Source organism: Schistocerca serialis, chromosome 4 (assembly GCF_023864345.2).
Source record: "Schistocerca serialis cubense isolate TAMUIC-IGC-003099 chromosome 4, iqSchSeri2.2, whole genome shotgun sequence".
In the NCBI taxonomy this organism is placed as follows: domain Eukaryota; kingdom Metazoa; phylum Arthropoda; class Insecta; order Orthoptera; family Acrididae; genus Schistocerca; species Schistocerca serialis.
The window spans coordinates 558,373,245-558,395,578 of NC_064641.1; the positions used below are offsets into that span (position 1 = coordinate 558,373,245).

Below are 22,334 nucleotides of genomic sequence, written 5' to 3' on the forward strand. Positions count from 1 at the left end.
CTACTATAATTAATAAACATGTTAAAAAGCCATCATTATTTTTGTTTTATCAAGTAGCCTAAATGTTTAAGAGTAAATTAAAACAAATTTGAGCATTCTATCAGGTCTGAGACTCGAGATATTGCAATTCTTATAAAACAAAACATCCGTTAAAAAAAAAAGAAAAAAATACACATATATATTTTTTTTCATAGAAAATATTAATATATTTTAATAGCATCATTTTTATCTTCAAATATGTATAATAAATAAACTTGCTGCAAAAATTCATGATGTTATCTAAAAGAGTTTTTAAGATAAGCAAATTTAAAGTTTTGAATACAAATTAAACTGACCATTTCCGAAGGTTCAGAAAACGCAAAACATAAAAACTTCAAAAATTTATTAAAAAAAATGTAAGAGATACAGCAAAAAAAATAAAAAATTGCAGGTGTTGTCAGGATGGTATTAGAACCATTTGAGCCAAATTTCATGAAAATCTAAGGAGGTGGGTGTAAAATTTATTTTTTATTGGGTGATTTGATATGGAATGACCCGATAATGGAGAGTCACTAATGTCAAAACAATACACTTAAAACAAGAAAACCATTTCCTAGTTATGCTCTGTCGAATAGCATTATCACCATATATGGCACAAATGTTTCTGGCTGCCTCCACTGCTGTCACACTCTACTGAACTCAAACAGAAGAATATGGCAGAAATGTTCTGATTTCTCCACTTGGCACTCCATTTTCTAGTATCCACAGTGCCACCCAATATTTCCAAATGACAAAATGTAAACTCAAATAGCAACAGTGAACTACAAATAAAAAATGCTAATAGATTAATGAATCCATAGCAACAAGAATACCAATTTGCAGAACAAAAATGCTATGAACTTATGCACCAACCTAATATTTAGCATTGACGTTCGCCAATCAGGTTATTGTGCACACAAATTCAGGCAGCCTATCAAAAACTGAGAGGAAACCAAACAAAGAATATGTTTGGTGACAAATTCAAGAAACCTAGTTCACCTAGCTTAAATTTATCACTTCCAAAAAGGCACTTTTAACTGGTAATGAGAACTTGAACAAGTGGTAACTCAAGGACCCCAAGATGTCTGTACATTATCGCATTTTAAGATGTGAAAATACTTTAATTTGAGTGTGCAACGATCTGATTGACTAACGTCAATGCTAAATAACTCTGAAATGGTGCAATATATCAAACTCCTTTCCTTATCAAGTATTTCTCAGCATAACCTCCCCTGCAACACCCTTACCAGCTTTTCAGACTGTTTCTAACCACTCTGTATAACCTGTGGTCTAGCAGCAAGTATCTGACTAGTAATCAAAATGTTTTGGGTCCAGGGTTCGACGCCAGCCACTGTTTAAATTTTGAATACAAATCATTAGCCATGGCTGCTGAGGACTTCTAGTACAAGGAGTCACCCTCATTCTCCCAATGGCCTTGTCGGTCAGGAATGAGGGGCAGAGTTTCAGGGCACCCTCTTTCCGTTGCGTTGAGAAATCTGCCATACAATGCAGAAGAATCAGCCAGTTTCAACGACATTTGGATGCTGACAGCTATGGAAATCACGCAGTAAAGACACGTAACATGTACACAGGGGACTTGTGGCCTGTAACTAAAATATTGTCCTGATGATCACTACATTAGCAAAAGATTCTGAATTAGCCCACCATTTGGATCTCCGAGAGGGGACTGCCAAGAGAGAGGTAACCATGGAAAAAAAGACTGAATAACAAACAGAAAGGTAAAATTCTATGTGTCAGAGTGTGAACTGTCGTAAGTTTGAATGTGCTAGGGAATCAAGAAAATCTGAAAAGGGAAATGCTAAGTCTCAAATTAGATACAGTGGGGGTCAGTAAAATAAAATGGAAAGATAAGGATTTCTGGTCTGACGAATACAGGGTTATATATAAACAAAGGTGATGTGACTTACCAAACGAAAGCACTGGCATGTCGATAGACACAAACATACACACAAAATTCAAGCTTTCGCAACCAACGGTTGCTTCGTCAGGAAAGAGGGAAGGAGAGGGAAAGACGAAAGGATGTGGGTTTTAAGGGAGAGGGTAAGGAGTCATTCCAATCCCGGGAGCAGAAAGACTTACCTTAGGGGGAAAAAAGGACAGGTATAGACTCGCGCGCGCGCACACACACACACACATATCCATCCGCACATACACAGACACAAGCAGACATTTCCCTCTGTTATACATGTATATATGAACAGAAAATGGTACAAAGGGAGCAGTATTTGTTATGAATATGAAAGTAGGGCAAAGAATGGGCTACAGTGACAGTTCCGTGATAAGGTTGTTCTCATCCGAACTGAAAGCAAATCAATGCTGACAGCGATAGTTCAGCAGTGGTAGTGTCGCAAACAGGCTATGAATAGAGAGAGAGAGAGAGAGAGAGAGAGAGAGAGAGAGAGAGAGAGAGAGAGAGAGTGCCTGAGGATGTAGTGGTGTTATGGTCTTCAGTCCAAAGATTGGTTGATGCAGCTCTACAAGCTACTCTATCCTCTTCATCTCCGAGTACCTACTGCAACCTACATCCCTCTGAATCTGCTTAGTGTATTCATCCCTTGGTCTCCCTCTAAGATTTTTTCCCCTCCATGCTTCCCATCAGTACTAATTTAGTGATCCCTTGATGCCTCAGAATGTCTCCTACCAGCCAATCCCTTCTTTTAGTCAGGTTTCTCCCCAATTCTATTCAGTACCTCCTCATTAGTTCTGTGATCTCCCCATCTGATCTTCAGCATTCTTCTGTAGCACCACATTTCAAAAGCTTCTATTCTCTTCTTGTCTAAACTGTTTATCGTCCATGTTTCATTTCCTTACATGACTATAATCCATACAAATACTTTCAGAAAGTACTTTCAGACACTTAAATCTATGCTCGATGCTAACAATTTTCTTCTTCAGAAACGCTTTCCGTGCCATTGCCAGACTACACTTTATATCCTCTCTACTTTGACCATCATCAGTTATTTTGCTCCCCAAATAGCAAAACTCATCTACTACTTTAAGTATCTCATTTTCTAATCTAATTCCCTCAGCATCACCTGATTTAATTCGACTACATTCCATTATCCTTGTTTTGCTTTTGTTACTCTTCATCTTATATCCTCCTTTCAAGACACTGTCTATTCTGTTCAACTGCTCTTCCAAGTCCTTTGCTGTCTCAGACAGAATTACAATGTCACCAGCAAACCTCAAGGTTTTTATTTCTTCTCCCTGAATTTTAATACCTACTCCGAATTTTTCTACTGTTTCCTTTACTGCTTGCTTAATACACAGATTGAATAACATCGAGGATAGGCTGCAACCCTGCCTCACTCCCTTCTCAACCACTGCTTCCCTTTAGTGCCGCTTGACTCTTATAACTGTCATCTGGTTTCTGTGGAAACTGTAAATAGCCTTTCACTCTCTGTATTTTACCCCTGCTGTCTTTAGAATTTGAAAGAGAGTATTCCAGTCAATATTGTCAAAAGCTTTCTCTAAGTCTACAAATGCTATGAACGTAGGTTTGCCTTTCCTTAACTATTTTCTATGAGAAGTCGTAGGGTGAGTATTGCCTCGCATGCCCCACACCTATTTTCTACGAGAAGTCGTACGGTAAGTATTGCCTCGTGTGTTCTCACATTTCTCCAGAATCGAAACTGATTTTCCCTAGCATCAGCTTCTACCAGTTTTTCCATCCTCTGTATAGAAATCGTGTAAATATTTTGCAGCTGTGACTTATTAAACTGATAGTTCTGTAATTTTCACACCTGTCAGCACCTGCATCCTTTGGAATTGGGATTATTATATTCTTCTTGGAGTCTGAGGGTATGTCGCCTGTCTTATACATCTTGTTCGCCAGGTAGAAGAGTTTTGCCATGGCTGGCTCTCCCAAGGCTATCAGCAGCTCTAATGGAAAACATAGGTAGAAAGAAGGTAACTGTGAAGAAACTATGAGTAACAGAAAAAATGCTTCAGTTGATCAATGAAAGAAGGAAGTATAAAAATTTTCAGTGAAATCCAGGAATACAGAAATACTAGTCGCCGAGGAATGACATAAACAGGAAGTGCAGGGAAGCTAAGACAGAATGGATGCATTAAAAATTTGAAGAAATCGAAAAAGAAATGCTTGTCAGAAGAACTGACTCAGCATACAGAAAAGTCGCAACAACTTTCAGTGAAATTAAAAGCAAGGGTGATAACATTAAGAGTGCAAAGGGAATTCCATTATTAAATGCAGAGGCGACAGTGGATAGGTGGAAAGAGCACGTTGAAGGCCTCTATGACGGGGGAGATTTGTCTAATGTGATAGAAGAAGTACCAGGAATCGATTTGAAAGAGATAGAGATCCAGTACTAGAGCCAGAATTCAAGAGAGCTTTGGAGAACTTAAGATCAAATTAAGCAGAAGGGATAGATAATATCCCATCAGAATTTCTAAAATCATTGGGAGAAGTGGCAACAAAATGACTATTCACGTTGGTGTGTAGAATGTATGAGTGTGGCGACATAACATCTGACTTTCGGAAAAGCATCATCCACACAATTCCGGAGATGGCAAGAGCTTACAAGTGTGAGAATTATCGCACAATCAGCTCAACAGTTGCTTACAAGAATAATATACGGAAGAATGGAAAAGAAAATTGAGAGTGTGTTACATGATGATCAGTTTGGTCTTAGGAAAGGTAAAGGCACGAGAGAAGTTAATCTGACATTGCGGTTGATAATGGAAGTTAGACTAAAGAAAAATCAAGAAACATTAATGGGATTTGTCGACCTGAAAAAAAGCGTTCAACAATGTAAGAAATTCAGAGAAAAAATAGGGGTAAGCTATAGGAAGAGATGGGTAATATACAATACGCACAAGAGCCAAGAGGGAGTAATAAGGGCAGACGCCCAAGAACGAAGTGCTCAGATTGCTGATCAATCTGTACACTGAAAAAGCAATGATGGAAATAAAAGAAAGGGTCAGGAGTAGAATCAAAATTCGAAGTTAAAGGATATCAGTGATACAATTTGCTGATTATATTACTATCCTGAGTGAAAGTGAAGAAGAATTACAGGATCTACTGAATAGAATGAACATTCTAATGAGTACAGAACAAGGATTGAGAGTAAATCAAAGAAATACTAAAGTAATGAGACGTAGCAGAAATGAGAAGAGCGAGAAACTTAATATCGGCATTGATGGTCATGAAGTAAATAACGAGCAACAGATGGAGCAAGGACCTCAAAAGCACACTAGCACTGGCAAAACGGGCATCCCTTGCCAAGAGAAGTCTACTAGGGTCAAACATATGTCTTTATTTAAGGAAGAAATTTCTGAGAAATTATGCTTGCAGCACAGCATTGTATGGGAGTGAAACATGCACTGTTGGAATACCAGAACAGAAGACAATAAAAGCATTTGAGGCGTGGTGCTACAGACGAATGTTGAAAAGTACGTGGACTGATAAGGTAAGGAATCAGAAGGTTCTGCACAGAATCAGAGAGGAAAATAATATGTGGAAAACACTAACAAGGGGAAGGGACAGGATGATAGGACATATGTTAAAACAACAGGGAATAACTTCCATGATACTAGAGGGAAATGCAGAGGTCAAAAACTGTAGAGGAAGACAGAGATTGGAATACATCCAGAAAGCAACTGAGGATGTAGATTGCAAGTGTTACTCTGAAATGATGAGGTTGGCAGAAGAGTGATTCGTGGTGGAATGCATTAGACCAGTTAGAAGACTGACGACTCAAATAAATAAATCAATAAATAAATAAATGGAATGTTGTCTACTCCTAGGGCCTACTTTCAACTTAAGTCTTTCAGTGTTCTGTCAAATTCTTCATGCATCTCCCTTCTCATATTCCTCTACGTCCTCTTCCAATTCCATAATATTGTCCTCATGTACATCACCCTTCTATAGAGCCTCTATATACTCCTTCCACCTTTTCTTTGTTTAGGACTGGGCTCTTGATAATCGTACAGGTGGTTCTCTTTTCTCCAAATGTCTCTTTAATTTTCTGTAGGTAGTATCTATCTAAATCTTAGTGATATATGCTTCTACATCCTTACAATTCTCCTAATCTGAAACCTTTCAGTGCCTCCAGGTCTCTTCCATATACACAACCTTTTCTCATGATTATCAGGGCTTAGTTATGATTAAATTATGCTCTGTGCAAAATTCTACCAGGCGGCTTCCTCTTACATCCCTTTCTCCGAGTCCATATTCATCTACTACTTTTCCTTCTCTTCCTTTTCCTACTATTGAATTCTAGTCCACCATGACTATTAAATTTTCGGCTCCCTTAACTGTCTGAATAATTCCACATATCCCATCATACATTTTTTCAGGAACCAATATGGCTATCTGTATCGCTAAGGCATGCAACCTCCCCACCAATTGCAAGGTCCGTTGTTCATGGGGGAGGTCATATCCATACCTAACAAAAAAGCAATAAAACAAATTAGACATCTCTCCACCCAATAAACACCAAAGTAATAAGACCTAACAAAAACGCAAAACACACAAACAAAAAAGAAACCCGTAATAACACCCTGAAAACACATCCACAACCCACATTACCGCACCAACTACCTAAATTGAAAGCCACATTTGCACGATCACACCCAAGACTCAAATGAACCCAGTACGACACATTAAACTCAGCACATACACGTACACATACACTACCAAAGGGCACCAACAAACACAGCAACACGACATCTGCAAACACAATCAACTAAAAAACTCTGCACCATAGTGACATGACACACCACAACACCATTATGTCACGGGTCATAGCAGACATTTGGAATTGGACACTTCCATTGACCAGTGGTGAAGATTGCTAGTCGTGTTCATGGGGTGCAAGCAGAGTTTAAATTTACATAGTTGTAAGTACCCAGAAATGATTGAAGTCCTTTGGTTTGCAACTTAGTGGAGAGTCTTAACCAGAGGCTCCTGCAACTATGTGACTGTCTTACCTGCAGATCTCTGGACCTGTGTTATGAAGTGGATAATTCTAGGATTCCCCTTGATATGTTGAAGGTACGCTACACAGAGACTGCAGCTTCTTTGTAAAAGAGTACTTGTGAAGTCCTTGCTCATTACATGAAAATTGAAACAAAGTCTGACTGTGAAGTGATACGGATGCAAGTAACCGGTCTTGGTGAACTCCAGTTAATCATTAGATGCTATTGCCAGGCACCTGATTCTAGTGTAACAGTTGTAGAATCATTCAAATAAATGTTTACACTCTGGAGCACTATTAGATGGAGGATTCTTTAACCTTCTGAGTATAGACTGGGGCATCTGTGAATTTGTTGAAAGTGGTAGGACAGACATTCATGTGAAGTAGTCCTGAACAAATTTTCTGATGCCATCTTGAGTAGCTAATTTGACAATCCACACACAACAAAAAAAATTTTATACTTGTATCTACAAACAGGGGACATTATCGACTGTGATCGTGATATGATAGCGGCAATGTCCACAAGTTAATAAATCCATCTAGAAAGCTAGGAGAGTTTTTATGTTGATAGAGCAGACCTGGAGGTATCTACAAAGGTATAGTTCCAGTTGATGAACCTAGAGAAGTTATGGGCAAAGTTTGAACTGATTGTAAATTGTGCCCTGGAGAAGTATATGCCGAGTAAGTGGGTTAATAATGGGAAAAAAACTAGTTTAGCAACAAAATTCAGTAAATGCTGAGAAAACAGTGTGTGTTGCTGTCCTGGTTAAAAAAGAATGCAGAAATGTACACAGGAAAAAGTTGGGTCATTCCATCTCAAATCAACTAACGGTCTGAACCTTGATATCTCAGATTCGGATGAATTTTTTTTTTTAGAAATAGTCCGCATTTCGCCTCACTAATGTGTATTGCGGTAGTAAAATATTATTTTATACAAGAACCCATTGAGATCCCATCCAAAAATTTTGCATTCATGTAGTCAGAGTGGACAACACACATAATTTTTATAAAGAAATCTGAGGGTACGTATTTTGGAAATTTCAAAAAAAAAAATTTTTTTGAGTAGTTTAAAATTTTCAGATTTAGGTAGCATCTTCATGTTACATATCAAATTTAAGGGAATTTTCAGAGCAAAACAATGGTGCAAGTTTGAGCTCTCTAGGTTGTGTAGTTTTTGAGCTACAGCATTTTAAAACAATCATTGATTGATCAAAAACAGAGGTTTTTATTTTATTTTTAAACCCTTGAAACTCAAAAACCAAAGGTCAGAAAAATTTGAAATTTCAAATTTAAACTAGTGTTAGTGGGTACATTAACTGAAAAAAAAAATTCATCCAAATCTGAGGGGTCATGGTTCAAATCATGTAGTACAATTGGTTGATTTGGCATGGAATGATCCAGTTGTAGAAATGCATTTGTCTATGAAAATTGATGCCAAACCATAAAAAGAAGTGACTGTGACATTAGTGAAAGATCTTGCTAAGAACCCGAGAAAATTCCGGTCCTATGTCAAATCACCTCTGTTCAGTCATTTGTTGACCCGTCGGGTGTTGCAATAGAAGACAGCAAAAGGAAAGCCAGTGTTTAAATTTGGCATTTAAAAAAATCATTTATCACAGGAATATCACACATGCATAACATTGTTTGACCATCACACGGCCTCCCGTATGGAGGATATAGAAATAGGTATCCCTGGTTCTAAGAAGCAAGTGAAAGAACTCTTCAGATATCCCATTACTCAGCTTGCATTTATTGCAAAACTTCTGCCCAACCCAAAGTCCAAAACAACTTTAAAAAAAGCACAGGTGACTCCTGCGTATAAGAAGGGTAAAAGAACAGACCCACAAAATTACAGACCAATATCTGTAATCTGAGTTAGTTGCAGAGTTCTTGAGCATATTATAAGTCTGAATATAACTATTTCCTTAAGATGGAGAAGCTTCTGTCCTAAAACCAGTATGGATTTAGAAAACATCACTCATGCAAAATTCAGCTTGCCCTTTTCTCGTGTGATAGTCTGTGAACTTTGGATGAAGAGTAAAAGGCAGATTCCATATTCCTAGATTTCCAGAAAACATTTACTTCAGTACCCCATAGCAGACTGTTAAGAAAGGTCTGGGCTGAAGGACTAGGTTCTCAGATATGTTAGTGACTAAAAGATTTTTTAAGTAATAGAACCCAATACATTGTCCCCAACAGTAAGTGTTTGTCACAGCCAAGGGTAACATTAGGATGCCTGAGAGAAGTGTGCTAGGACTGTTCATGGCTAATCAGCAATCTGTGACTGTTTGCTGACAATACTGTAATTTATGGGAAAGTGTCATCACTGAGTGGCTGTAGGAGGATACAGGAAGACTTAGACAGAATATGTAATTTCTGTGATGAATGGCAGCTTACTGTAAATGTAGAAAAATGTAAGTTAATATAAAATTCAATATAAATGAGTGGGAAAAACAATCCTGTAATATTCACATACAGTTTTGATGGTGAGCTACTTGACAGAGTCACATCGATCAAAAGACTAGGCGTGATTTTGCAAAGTGGTATGAAATGGAAAGATCACATAAGCTTGACATTAGGGAAGGTGAATGTTTGCCTTTGGTTTATTGGGAGAACTCTAGGGACATGTAAATCACCTACAAAGGAGACTGCATGTGAAACACATGCAAACTTTTCCCGAGTTCTACTCAGGTGTTTGGGATCCCGACTAGGTGAGATGAAAGGAAGGCATTGAATCAGTTTGGAGGTATGCTGCTAGATTTGTTACCGGTAGGTTCAGTCAACACCTGAGTATTACAGATATGCTCTATGAACTCAAATGGGAATCCCGAAACAGAAGGTGATGATCTTTTCATGAAACACTGTTGACAATCTTCACTTAAAACTTCCGGGCTGATAGGCCGTGGTCGAAGTATAAAACTCTCCCCTGGCGTTTCGTCTCCAACTGTGGGAGACATCCTCGGAGGTACAGTGGCGAACTGCTAATGTGAAACATGTAATACCTTTGTATGCTTATGGACTATTTCTGTTTAATTATTTGTTTCATTTATGTATAATGAAATCAAGTTTGATGTTAATAGCCTATTGTATGACATACCCAATACTCTCAGCTAGATTTTCAGCTGGAGTCCATGGGCAAAGAATAAATACATAAATAAATAAATATGTAAATAAAATCACAGTCACCTCTGAGTGTAAGAGTGATTCATATGCATTATTGCAATCTCTATTTGAGGACATTATCAAGAGGTATAACTGTGCTTTCAGACTTGTCAAAATCTAATGTCGTGCAGACACTGTGTACCAGAAACATTTTGGTGTGATTCATTTAAATATATTAAAAACAATACAATACCCATCAGACAGATATGACAAGGACTTGCATACATATCAGAAGACTTAATTTTTGACATGTGCTAAAACATAGTTGCACAGTTTGACAGCTGCAACACGGCCTGAATCTCAATACTGTAAATAAATAGCTTTTACAGCCAAAGGCATTTATAATGTTACGTACAAAAGAAATAATAGGTGTCACTGTAATGTACTTTAAATTCCTAAGCTAGTTCTGATATTGGAGCTTAAACTGACTATAGTTATTATGCATTTTTTTACCCTATATTGGTGGCTGTATTGTGCAGATACGATAAATAGCTTGTAAGTATATTGACTTGAACTGTATTACGAGTTGCCCAACATGTAACCTGACAAGAGAAATCATAAATCGCATTTACAAAATCAGACAACTTTCTGTTGACATAAATTTTCACAATAATCACTTCACTTCACTATCACATGCTGTGATTTCTTTTATAATATCCTAGAAAGTAGCTGTTTACAAGCAAAAGCGAAGGTCTTGTTCATATCAAAAATGTTTCTTGAAATAGTATTCTCTCATTGCTAAACGCAGACGGAAATTTACGTAACTGTAACTGCCGGTACAATATGAATAGTGTGCATTCAAAATGCTAACCATATTTAATAGTAAATATTTTCATTAATTTCCCTAATATCACAGCATGTTCACTATAAGCACAACGGAATAAGTCTCTATAAGTCTCTACCTCAAGCAATAGAAACGATATAATAATATAGTAGTGATTCTCATACATAACTCTAACATAGAATATTTTCTACCCGCCCCAAAGTCAATATACGCGAAATGTCAGTGTAGCATCCCCTCCACTTGTACAGTTTCATCAATGGGGTTACATCCAATTGAGTTAGTAGAATTGTAGGTATAGCTCCTAGCGATATGCAATATACGAAGTGATATGCAATATACGAAGACACTGCAGTACTGAATAACGCTACGCTTCAAGCAGAAGACAATGCCTATATCTGGAAGTCCCAGGGACGACACTCTCTAATATTTATGGGACACATAAATGCTACAAATTCTAACCTTTTTACTACAAAAATAAACCTGGTTCAATGCGTAAACCTGGGTAAAATTATGCGCCTAATGAGAAAACATGCATGTGACTTACCCGGCACAAACTTCGTTGGTTGTTGTACGACACGGAGAGATAACAATCCCTCGCCGTATTTTCGTCCACATCCTGCACAAGTCAATATAAAACGGCACTGGAATGGGTGTAACAATTGTAAACCGGAAAAATTAGCGCTTCTTATACAAATCAAGTTTATTAAACCCCTTGCTGCAGCCATAATTTTCGGGGCACTGTAGACATAAAGATACACTTTAACCTCTCAACGACATGTGGTTTCTTTCGTGTAGATCTCAGAGGCATCATTACTGGCGACAAAAATCCTTACGCTTGTTTCCCAACGGTAGCACTACTGCCACAGTTGCAACTGGTATTCTATTTTCTCAAATCCACATAGCGCAAACTGAAATATGTCTTATGAGAATACATAGCACACTTCAGATTCTTGCATTGGTACTGGGGGAAAATAAGGAAGAAAATGAAACTGTTGGCGGGCCAGAAGTACAGTCAGACTATGTCGTTTGGACCTACGAGATTTGCAGGTTAGCTTGTTTTGTTTTGTTTTTCATGCCTATATACTTGCTTAGGGATATTGTTGCATGTGGATAATTATATATAGTGATTATTACAATACATGCAACGATATGTTTGTACAGGTATCTTGGCATGAAAAACAAACAAAAAAAACTAACTCTCGTAGGCCCAAATGACAGTCTCACTATACTTCCGGCTCGCAGGTTGTCGGCGAAGCAAAGAAATTTCTCTAATAAGTAGTAATGTCCCCGTAGAGAATATTTCAGAACAGTACATTTGTAATGGAAGAAATTCCTCTATGGTCTGTATTCACAACTTATCTTCCAAAAATATGTGAACAAAGTGTCAGTCGCGGGATGATCGTCAAACTGTGGGCTGCGGCTCTCAGCCGTATTTTGCAATAATATGCTTCTGGCAACTAACATCCGAATACGAAAACGACAACTAACGTTAAGAAGTTCTTGAGTGTAATGTTCATGCTCAGTAAATAACCACAAAACTTATAGAGACAATAATATTTCAAGATGTGCTTAATTTTAATTTATGTTGGATCATTCGGCCGTTAGCTGAGTATTTGACCGCCTATCTCAAGATAAACGGGTACTTAGCTCAGCTCCTGCAAGGTAGAGGATGTGAGATAGGGAATATTTTGTTGTTTCTGTTCCACTACTTCCAATACTGACAACGCATGGGTGTGCATGAACGTACCAAGCAGCTGCTGTGATATATTTTTTGACATGGAAGTAACATGGATTCGTGAGCGCGCACTATAGAGACGATCACCTTCAACTGTTGTTCATATTTGTATCAAGGAATATGAAATTAAATTAAGGCTGTTGTAATACAATGCAATGAGTAGAAGAAAAATTACATTCAAAACTTCTAGTAAACATCTGCGATCGTGTCGCATATTGCATAAAGAATTTAAATGTAGTACAGTAACTGTTACCAATCATTTAATCGTTCGTCCACGCAGACAGCACAGCACCATTTCGTCAGCGTCACAACATTGGGATCGCTGTGGTCGGCAGCAGTACGAAAAAGAGAACAGTCGACACGAAGTGTTCCGAATTGTGCCGACTTTTAACGATCAGTAGTAAGGGGCTAGGACCAATTTGTAGTGCCCTTACAGTAGCTACTGTACTGGGATTTCGATGTGTAAGAAAGTTCTCATTCCCGTCGATGCTTATAACGAATTACCTATACATTTGTATTCTCATCACAGCTTGGTCATTTATTCTAATTTCAGGGTTTCTCGATCTTCATTTCCGTTCAGTAACAAATAATCTGTTTTGTGTGATATTATCGTTAAATTATTTTCCATGTACCAATTACCAAGGAAACAGTGCCATCAAGTCGTGGTTGACACCTATCCTGTAGTTCCTGTGTGAGTAACCACAAACATTAACGACAAATACTTTCGTAATGATGGCTAACGATAAAGTTTCTAGTAAATTTGAAATACCTGGCTGTAGCAATCTGTGGGGATACGAAATGGAAACATTCCAAATCCCAGTCTTAGGTAAAGCAGATGACAGACATTGGTTCATTGGTAGTACACTGGTATAATACAGTCAGTCTACAACACTCTTGCGAGCCATTCTAGAATATTGTTCGACTGCATGGGTCCCACACCAAATATTCTCCCATGGAGACGATCGTAGAGATGCTGGATGTAGTCCTGTGGAACGGCTTGCCATGCCATTTCCACCTGGCGCCTCAGTTGGACCAGCGTTCGTGCTGGACGTGCAGACCGCGTGAGACGACGCTTCATCCAGTCCCAAACATGCTCAATGGGGGACAGATCCGGAGATCTTGCTGGCCAGGGTAGTTGACTTACACCTTCTAGAGCACGTTGGGTGGCACGGGATACATGCGGACGTGCATTGTCCTGTTGGTACAGCAAGTTCCCTTGCCGGTCTAGGAACGGTAGAACGATGGGTTCGATGACGGTTTGGATGTACCGTGCACTATTCAGTGTCCCCTCGACGATCACCAGTGGTGTACGGCCAGTGTAGGAGATCGCTCCCCACACCATGATGCCGGGTGTTGGCCCTGTGTGCCTCGGTCGTATGCAGTCCTGATTGTGGCGCTCACCTGCACGGCGCCAAACACGCATACGACCATCATTGGCACCAAGGCAGAAGCGACTCTCATCGCTGAAGACGACACGTCTCCATTCGTCCCTCCATTCACGCCTGTCGCGACACCACTGGAGGCGGGCTGCACGATGTTGGGGCGTGAGCGGAAGACGGCCTAACGGTGTGCGGGACCGTAGCCCAGCTTCATGGAGACGGTTGCGAATGGTCCTCGCCGATACCCCAGGAGCAACAGTGTCCCTAATTTGCTGGGAAGTGGCGGTGCGGTCCCCTATCGCACTGCGTAGGATCCTACTGTCTTGGCGTGCATACGTGCGTCGCTGCGGTCCGGTCCCAGGTCGACGGGCACGTGCACCTTCCGCCGACCACTGGCGACAACATCGATGTACTGTGGAGACCTCACGCCCCACGTGTTGAGCAATTCGGCGGTACGTCCACCCGGCCTCCCGCATGCCCACTATACGCCCTCGCTCAAAGTCCGTCAATTGCACATACGGTTCACGTCCACGCTGTCGCGGCATGCTACCAGTGTTAAAGACTGCGATGGAGCTCCGTATGCCACGGCAAACTGGCTGACACTGACGGCGGCGGTGCACAAATGCTGTGCAGCTAGCGCCATTCGACGGCCAACACCGCGGTTTCTGGTGTGTCCGCTGTGCCGTGCGTGTGATCATTGCTTGTACAGCCCTCTTGCAGTGTCCGGAGCAAGTATGGTGGGTCTGACACACCGGTGTCAATGTGTTCTTTTTTCCATTTCCAGGAGTGTATATATATTTTTTTTTGGCATAACGCAGTCTGTCTTTCAATAATCCCTACAAAATAATGGCCGTGACTAACAATAACCTATACCTTTCATGTATCACTTACCTCACAAAAATCTTCCTTACTCGAACTACTGCAATACAGCGACGCCAATACTGCCAGCTAAATAAAAGATTCTAACTACTGAAGGCACTAACCACTGATAGGCATAGTTAGCAAATGAAAGATTTTGATAGAGAACAAACATTTTATTGACCTTAGTAGTGTTCAAAAGTCATCATATATGTATCTATCAATTCATGTCATCTATCTTTACAAATTTCCTTTTTCTGCCGGACACATGGCCAGATCGTCCGCTCTCTCAAAACTCTGGCATCTTTCTCTCCAAATCCAGCACTGCTAGCGGCTCACCTCCAACTGCGCAACTACAGTTGTGGCGATTCGTGAATGAGTCGTTCATTTGAACGACTCCAAATAAAGAATCGTAAGAATCGAATCGTCATTCGGACGATTCGTCATTCAAAAGAATCGTAAGAACGATTGCGTGTTTTCGAGTCGTGACGATTCCAAGTTCCAACGATTCATAGATTCTTAGTACGCTATGCTTCGAAGGCAACTTCCTAATCATGCCGAGTCGTGCCGAATGATTACGACCGCCAGATGGCAGTCAAGTGGAGGATGCGTGTGAACAAAGGAAGCTCGGAACAAACAAACGAAGTTCGTGGGCCGTAATATTACTCGTGAAAACCAAGCTGACACTTGGCGGTGGCTGGCGGGAACAAGGGTAAAGGCATTTCACATTTACTATCGCTACCGTCAGCCACCGTGCCGACGTCAGCTTTGTTTGCGCGAGTAATACACGAACTAGTGATGACAGAAACGATATACAGCGAGTTCACAGCTCCCAATACACACGATTAAAATCAAGAAATCCAAGTATGATGAATAAGTACGTACCTCTTATTTGTTGAAGATGCAATGCAAAACACACACACCTTTACACACGAGCAATAGCACTTGGATTATGTATATTTCGCGTATCTCGAAAACGGTCCTAACGATTTGGATGAAATTTTGTATTTAGACTGGTGTTTGCTTTTTGAGTTCACCTACATAGTTCCATTCCTTCGTAAAAAGTCAATTTTACAATATATATGGTTTTTATGTTTATCTGTATATAGGTGTCTTTACTTTTACAGCACGCAAAATTTTCTGTGTGGGAGGGCTGTCAACTGCGTTGTGAATTACAAGGGTGATGTGGACTTGGAAAGACATCTTAGCACAGAAAAACATAGGATGATATGATCCAAGCCACGTCTCCCACACTGCTAGATTTAGTTACTATAAAACAGACGTCTGTAGTTAGATACGTTCAAGCCACACAACCAAACTAGCATACCACGTAATTTTGCACCACCTTTCGCACAAATCGACTCCTCTTCCCTGGCATACTGTAATAAAACAATAGATGCAATCAAATCAAACGTGACCTTTCATCAATTAAGGCATTACACGTATAAATCGACTTGTAACGTCATATGCATATTTACTCATAAATAAACTATTTCTGGTATATCTTGTCATGACACAGTTCGATTCCAAGCCCATTGACAATTTCAGACATGTCCTGCCATCTGTGAGTAAGATGTAGAACTTTTTGCATTCCGTAAGAATCGTGCCATCGCAGACTAGAATGAATCGTGAACGAATCGTAGGAATCGATTCGCAATGTGAGATTGAATCGTAGGAATCGAATCGGGAAAAAGAGTCGTATTGCCCAACTCTATGCGCAACGCTATGCGCTGTTCCCATCCAACTGCCCAGCACTACACAAGCAAATATTCCAACAATGAGTCCAACCAGCCACAGACTGCACACAGCACAGTCAGTGATTTTCATACAGAGCGCTACGCGGTGTTACCAACATAAAAACCAAAACAGCCTACTCACAAATGGTTTGTACAGGAAGGGACCTATGCTCTTAACTGTTCCAGGAACCGTTAAAAAATTGCAGGAGCTTGAGCACTTCCAGATGGTAGCCTATGAAACTGAAAAAAAACCTAGGTGAGTGTTTGTCACAAAGTATTGCGTGAACTGCTAGAACAGTGGTAACGGTAAATGTGCCTCAAGCAAATCAGTTGTTGAGAAGCATTTGCCCTAACATAGTCTGTCCATCAAGTCCTCCAGTTGTGGGAGAGGAAACGAACTCACGACAGTTTGTAGGTATATTGTTTCTTTAAAATCAGCACACAGGCATAAACCACTCGACGGCTTCTTTAGAAATACCAAGCTTGACGCCCAATGGCTTGTTGAAACGTATTGGATAATGCTGTTGTCATTCCACCTTTGCAGTTCCTGAGCAACATTCTCACGTAGTGAATGGGGGACAGTCTGCGCACGAAAAAATTGCTTCAGTGCAGGATCTTTCACTGTAATGTGCGCTTCAGAGTCATTAGCCCTTTCTAAACCTGCTTCAAATAGTTCACTGTACTTATTGCACAAGACAGAAACATTATTATGGGACACTGAAATACTGGTTAGCAACACATTGTCTTGAATGCACAAGTTGAACAAATCAAAAAATCTAACCTTAAAAATGTTTGCACTGTTTCTAGAACTGAGTATATGAAATGAAACACTCTTTGTTATTCCGTGAAAAGTTGCTGCCAAACGACACACACCAAGGATGGTAATTTCTTGTCTGCTGTGGGCAGACAAAATAGATGTAGACTGCTGTAGTGGTGGGCTACCAATTCTGTCATACGTGCCTTTATTAATCAGGGAAACAGAAGCAACAGTGTCCAACTGTAACTAAATTGTCTTTTATTCCACTGATAACTGAACAAAAAATTAGTTCACCTGCTTTCTCATGGCAGCGTAGACGATTTCTACAATGTGGAAGTGTGAGGGCTGGCTCACCTTAGAAAGGGCACGGCAGATTTCCTTCCCCATTCTTCACTCATCTGATGGGACCGATTACCTCGCTGTTTGATCCCCTTCCCCTGCCAGCCATCCAACCAACCAATCAATGACGATCTGGCTCACACCTGAGTGAGTATCAGGCCTAAACCGTAAGAAGCTGTTGACAGCCTAGTTGCGGTTGCCATGCACCCACTTGAGGACGGCTATTGCCCTGGCCTTGCTTTCCACGTACATACACCATTTGTATGTGACCTTCTTGTGTGCATTAAAAGCAGTGTGCATTACGACACATCTTTCCGATCATGTTTCGAGAAGCACTGCAGACTAAATGTGTTCGCTTTTACTTCTACTTGCTGTATTCGTACTAATCGTGTGACCTATATTTTTAATCACTTTAACATTATTCTGTACTTTAGACAGTGTGTCTGGTGCACTATGAACAAATGAAATACATTGAATCTCTAAATCTACCACTGTTGAGTCCACAGTTCTTTGAGATTCCATAATAGACAGAACTGTTTTTAAATCCGGGTTTGGCAGTTTGAGGACTGCACCGTGAATGCATGTGTCCGATACATTCATTTCATCATATAACATGACATCACTATAGTCAATTCCACAGGAACACTTAAACTTACAATGCCTGAGTTCTGGACACACTGTTTTATTGTCTGAATGGGTTGCTGCTCCAGGTAAAAAAGAATTAAACCTTGCAGCTGCTACATGGAACTATCAGAAGCTTTATCCAGAGCGTTGTATGTAACTTTTTCGGGACTAGTATTTGGACATTACTTGACATCTAGGCAGTAGATGTCGGGACCAACCATCAACCAAAATATAAACATTGCACTCCATATTTGTTATTCTGTAGGCTGCGAGATGGGCCTTCATTTGCGCCTGGTAGTCCGATCATTTTTCTTTCTGGCTATGGTATAGACGAAATTTTGGGACAATTGCCGACTGTGGAGCTGCTTGCTTACTCAAGAATGACGTCAACTGGCCGACAGTGAGCGCCTGAAACTGTGCAAGGTAAATTAGAGATATTTCCTGTGGTGGCGCATACAAGGTGAAAGATGGAACACAACACACTAATTCAAAATAATAAATCAAGTGTCCAAGTCGTAACCAATCAGCAGCAGGCGAGTCGACTTTAAAGACGACCAATGGAGGCGACTTTTCTCGTCGCCGTTTGTTATGACCTGATGAAACTTTAATCGTCCAGTCGTCATTATGGTTTCTTTGATTGCTGTGGGAGAAGATTGATTGGAACTACAAAATATGAAATACTAGTTCACTCTATTACAAAAATGGTAAAAGATTTATAAACAATGGGAAATCCAGGATGGAATGTAACGATATTGTGAAAAGGATAGTTGCTACTCACCATGTAGTGGAGATGCTGATGTCAGCTGCCAGAAACTGTGGTCATGTGTGAATGAGTTGCTTATGTGTGAGTGTGTGTGTATGTGGCTTGTCGTTTTTGACAAAGGCCTTGTTGGCCGAAAGCTCATTTTGTAACAGTCTTTTTGTTGTGCCTAACTGTGACCAGCATCTCCGCTACATGGTGAGTAGCAACTATTCTTTTCATAGTACTGACAAAAAGATTTACGTAACTTTATACAATCCATTGCCACAGGAATGTGCCTAATATTTACAATGTCTTTGAATATTAAAGCATCATTTGGAGCACATATTTATTAGACTCTTCTCTTGAAGTACAAAGTTCTCGTTGTTCCAACGCACAGTTCCATCTAAGAAAATTAGTAACACATGAGTCTTAACTAGTCGATGTACTGTTGATCGGGGGTCACAAGCTGATGCAGAGCACTCCTCTACTCGGCTATATATTGGCCTTGTTGACGTAGGAATGCAGAGCTGGGAGTGAGGGTGAGGCTCTGTCGGCGCCTCCCATTCGTCAGTGCCGATTGCAGCGAAAACCCCCTAATTCTTGTGGTTTCCGATTTTGTTATGACACCGCAATCCTTGTACAATACCACACCAACGTCACTTCATCAGAACCTCCGCCTTGGCACTCTGTTTCTGTACAGGGGGTTATGCGTGCTGCATATGGTAAGCTCTGACCATGTAAAGCAAGTGTTCGTAACAATAAATGAAGCTGCATGACTGACAACTGCTTGTGTGAAACCGACATCTACAGATAAGATTAACTGCTCGGCAGGCATCATACATACTGATATACGTTGTTAAGTAGATGCAGAGATTGGAAGTAAAAAGGTTGAACTAAATTATTTACGTTCTCTCCATAGCTGTCAACCACCAAGAGCTAGATTTAAATCCAGATGTAGTTTCCTTAGTCGTCATATGATGCCAGACAACAACTGTGAGCAGCTAGGTGTGACCAATTGGTAATATTGAACAGTCCACCTAGAGATCATTGAACAGGCTAAGATCATGTGCTAGTCAATCTACATACAACCTTGTCAAATGGGGACTTTCCAAAGAACTGACACAATATGAATGCGGAGGAGAACCAACAAAGAATCACCTGTGCCACTGTCCATGCTGCCCTGAATCATGCAGTGATGAAGACTGATGAGATCTTTTAGTTCGTTACGATAACCATGCAAACTGCAAATTGTGGATACTGTTGTTTAAGTAGTATCCCTTAATATTGCACATTCGAGTGATGTATAGAGTTTCGTAAAGCTTTTGACTCGAGTAAATAGATACAACAGTTGTGAGCCATTTCTCCTCGGGAGAGGATACAACGGTATTATTGCAGCCTTCCCAGCCGAATCCTGAATCAGTGCATGCGTCTAGGCAATAAGGGGTGCATTATTATTATGATAATTGGTCTCATACTGCCAAATTGCTTGTAAATCTTACTCGATTTTGTAATAACTGAAAAAAAACATCATATACCCTCTCAACCCACAACGTTTCCTCTTCCCTTCCTAGGTGCTTCACTTTTTTTTTGTCAGGCGGCGTATAATTTGTCGGAATTGAATGATCTCAATAGATTCATCGTAAGTATAGTGAAAAGATCTGAACAAGTCTGGGAACGATTTCAGAACCAGTGGTGGCTGACTGACTGCCCAAGAGCGTCAACAAGGAGTAGCCAAAGAATAATGGGTCGATAACACGAAGACAACGACAGACAATAGAGATGGCACAGCAGAATAACAAGTCCAAAGGGCAAACCAAGAACGAATACTAAGACACAGCGAATTCAAAACCAAGACAAAGATGAGTAGCGAGCTCTATATGGCAACACAGAGAAATCACACCTAACCTAAGGAGCGGCCATGCTGCTCGCTTTAAAAGGTGGCTGTGAACCTGGTAGGCTAGGTGGACAGGCGTGGCTAATGGCGGTGCTTACATTGGCAACCACAGAGCCCACAACTGTAGCAGTACTACCTAGCAGCCAACATTGATCTCCATATCATCCAGCGGGTCTTCAAATACATCGGAACGGGATACACCATTCCTCCCTTATGAAATGGGTGCATGGGGTTGGAAGCATCCCCAACAATGTTGAGAAAGGTGAAGAGATGTCATATGTTGAGGCCCAGCATAGAAGCCTGCTGGTAGGGAGGAAACCTCTGCAGTGCCCAACAGCATGGACAAGGACCATGTGGGTGACGATGGCCAAGAGAGTGTAGGTCGCCCTGAGACTTTTGCTTCCATACCTACATTCTTGGGAACCACTGATGGAACCTGAGAGTGTAAATTGTACCTTAGCAGGCGTGGGAGCGGCAAGGGTGAGCATTCAAGGACCGATTGAGGTGACGGTGGCGATGGTGGGACAGTTGGTAGGCACAGACAGAGCTGGTTGGTATTTTGGTGCTCCAAACCCCTTCGAGTGTCTACTGTTATAAGAAACTGCCTGCAGGTGGCAACCACCATGGCTGGTACCCAGGAGGATTTCGCCCTTATGAACATGCCCATATAGCTGCAATCAGCAGAAAGCACTGAATGTGCCTGGTGTGGGGATCCTTCTACTGTGGAACCAGGGGGTGGAGGAGTGTACGTCACTGCCATCCATGGGTGAGCTCTGCTGGGCTACAGTCATGGGAGTACCCTCCATTTTCAACATTTATTGCTCAAATGTACCAACCATATTCTCCACTTCGTCATTGGAGGAGTGATGAAACAATGGACTAAACAAATGCTTGTTGCCACTGGTGGTCCAGAACTAACCACAAGCTGTTGCTGTGAAATGAGACCCAATATCTAATACAATGGTGTGGGGGGATCCCTTCAATGGAGAGAATCGGGACGAGAGCATTAAGTGTGGTGTCAGTGGTGGTGGACCCATGCTGACCACACATAGGTAGTTAGAATAAAATGAAATGATCGTGTGGCATAGTTGGCTGGGAGGCCTCATTCGGGGAGTTCGTCCGCCGTTTTGCAAGTCCTTTTTAGTTGACGTCACTTCGGCGACATGCGAGTCAATGATGATGAAAATGATGATGAAAGACACACAACAACATGTCCCTTGCCGAGAATCGAACCCAGACCCCTGCATGGTAAGCGGTAACACTACCTGCAGTCATGGACTGTGCGGCTGGTCCCGGCGGAGGTTCGAGTCCTCCCTCAGGCATGGGTGTGTGTGTTTGTCCTTAGGA

General features: G+C 40.8%; 1 protein-coding gene across 2 annotated transcripts in view; it reads right to left on the reverse strand.

The window, feature by feature from the left end:
* LOC126475292 (protein tumorous imaginal discs, mitochondrial-like) overlaps positions 1-11,699 on the reverse strand; it is a 121,934-nt gene extending 110,235 nt beyond the window's left edge. For both annotated transcript variants that reach the window (XM_050103054.1, XM_050103055.1), the window contains exon 1: positions 11,468-11,699. In XM_050103054.1, coding sequence (XP_049959011.1) covers positions 11,468-11,648 — 181 coding nt within the window. In that variant the 5' untranslated portion in view covers positions 11,649-11,699. The remainder of the gene's footprint in view (positions 1-11,467) is intronic.
* Between the last annotated feature and the right edge of the window lie 10,635 nt (positions 11,700-22,334).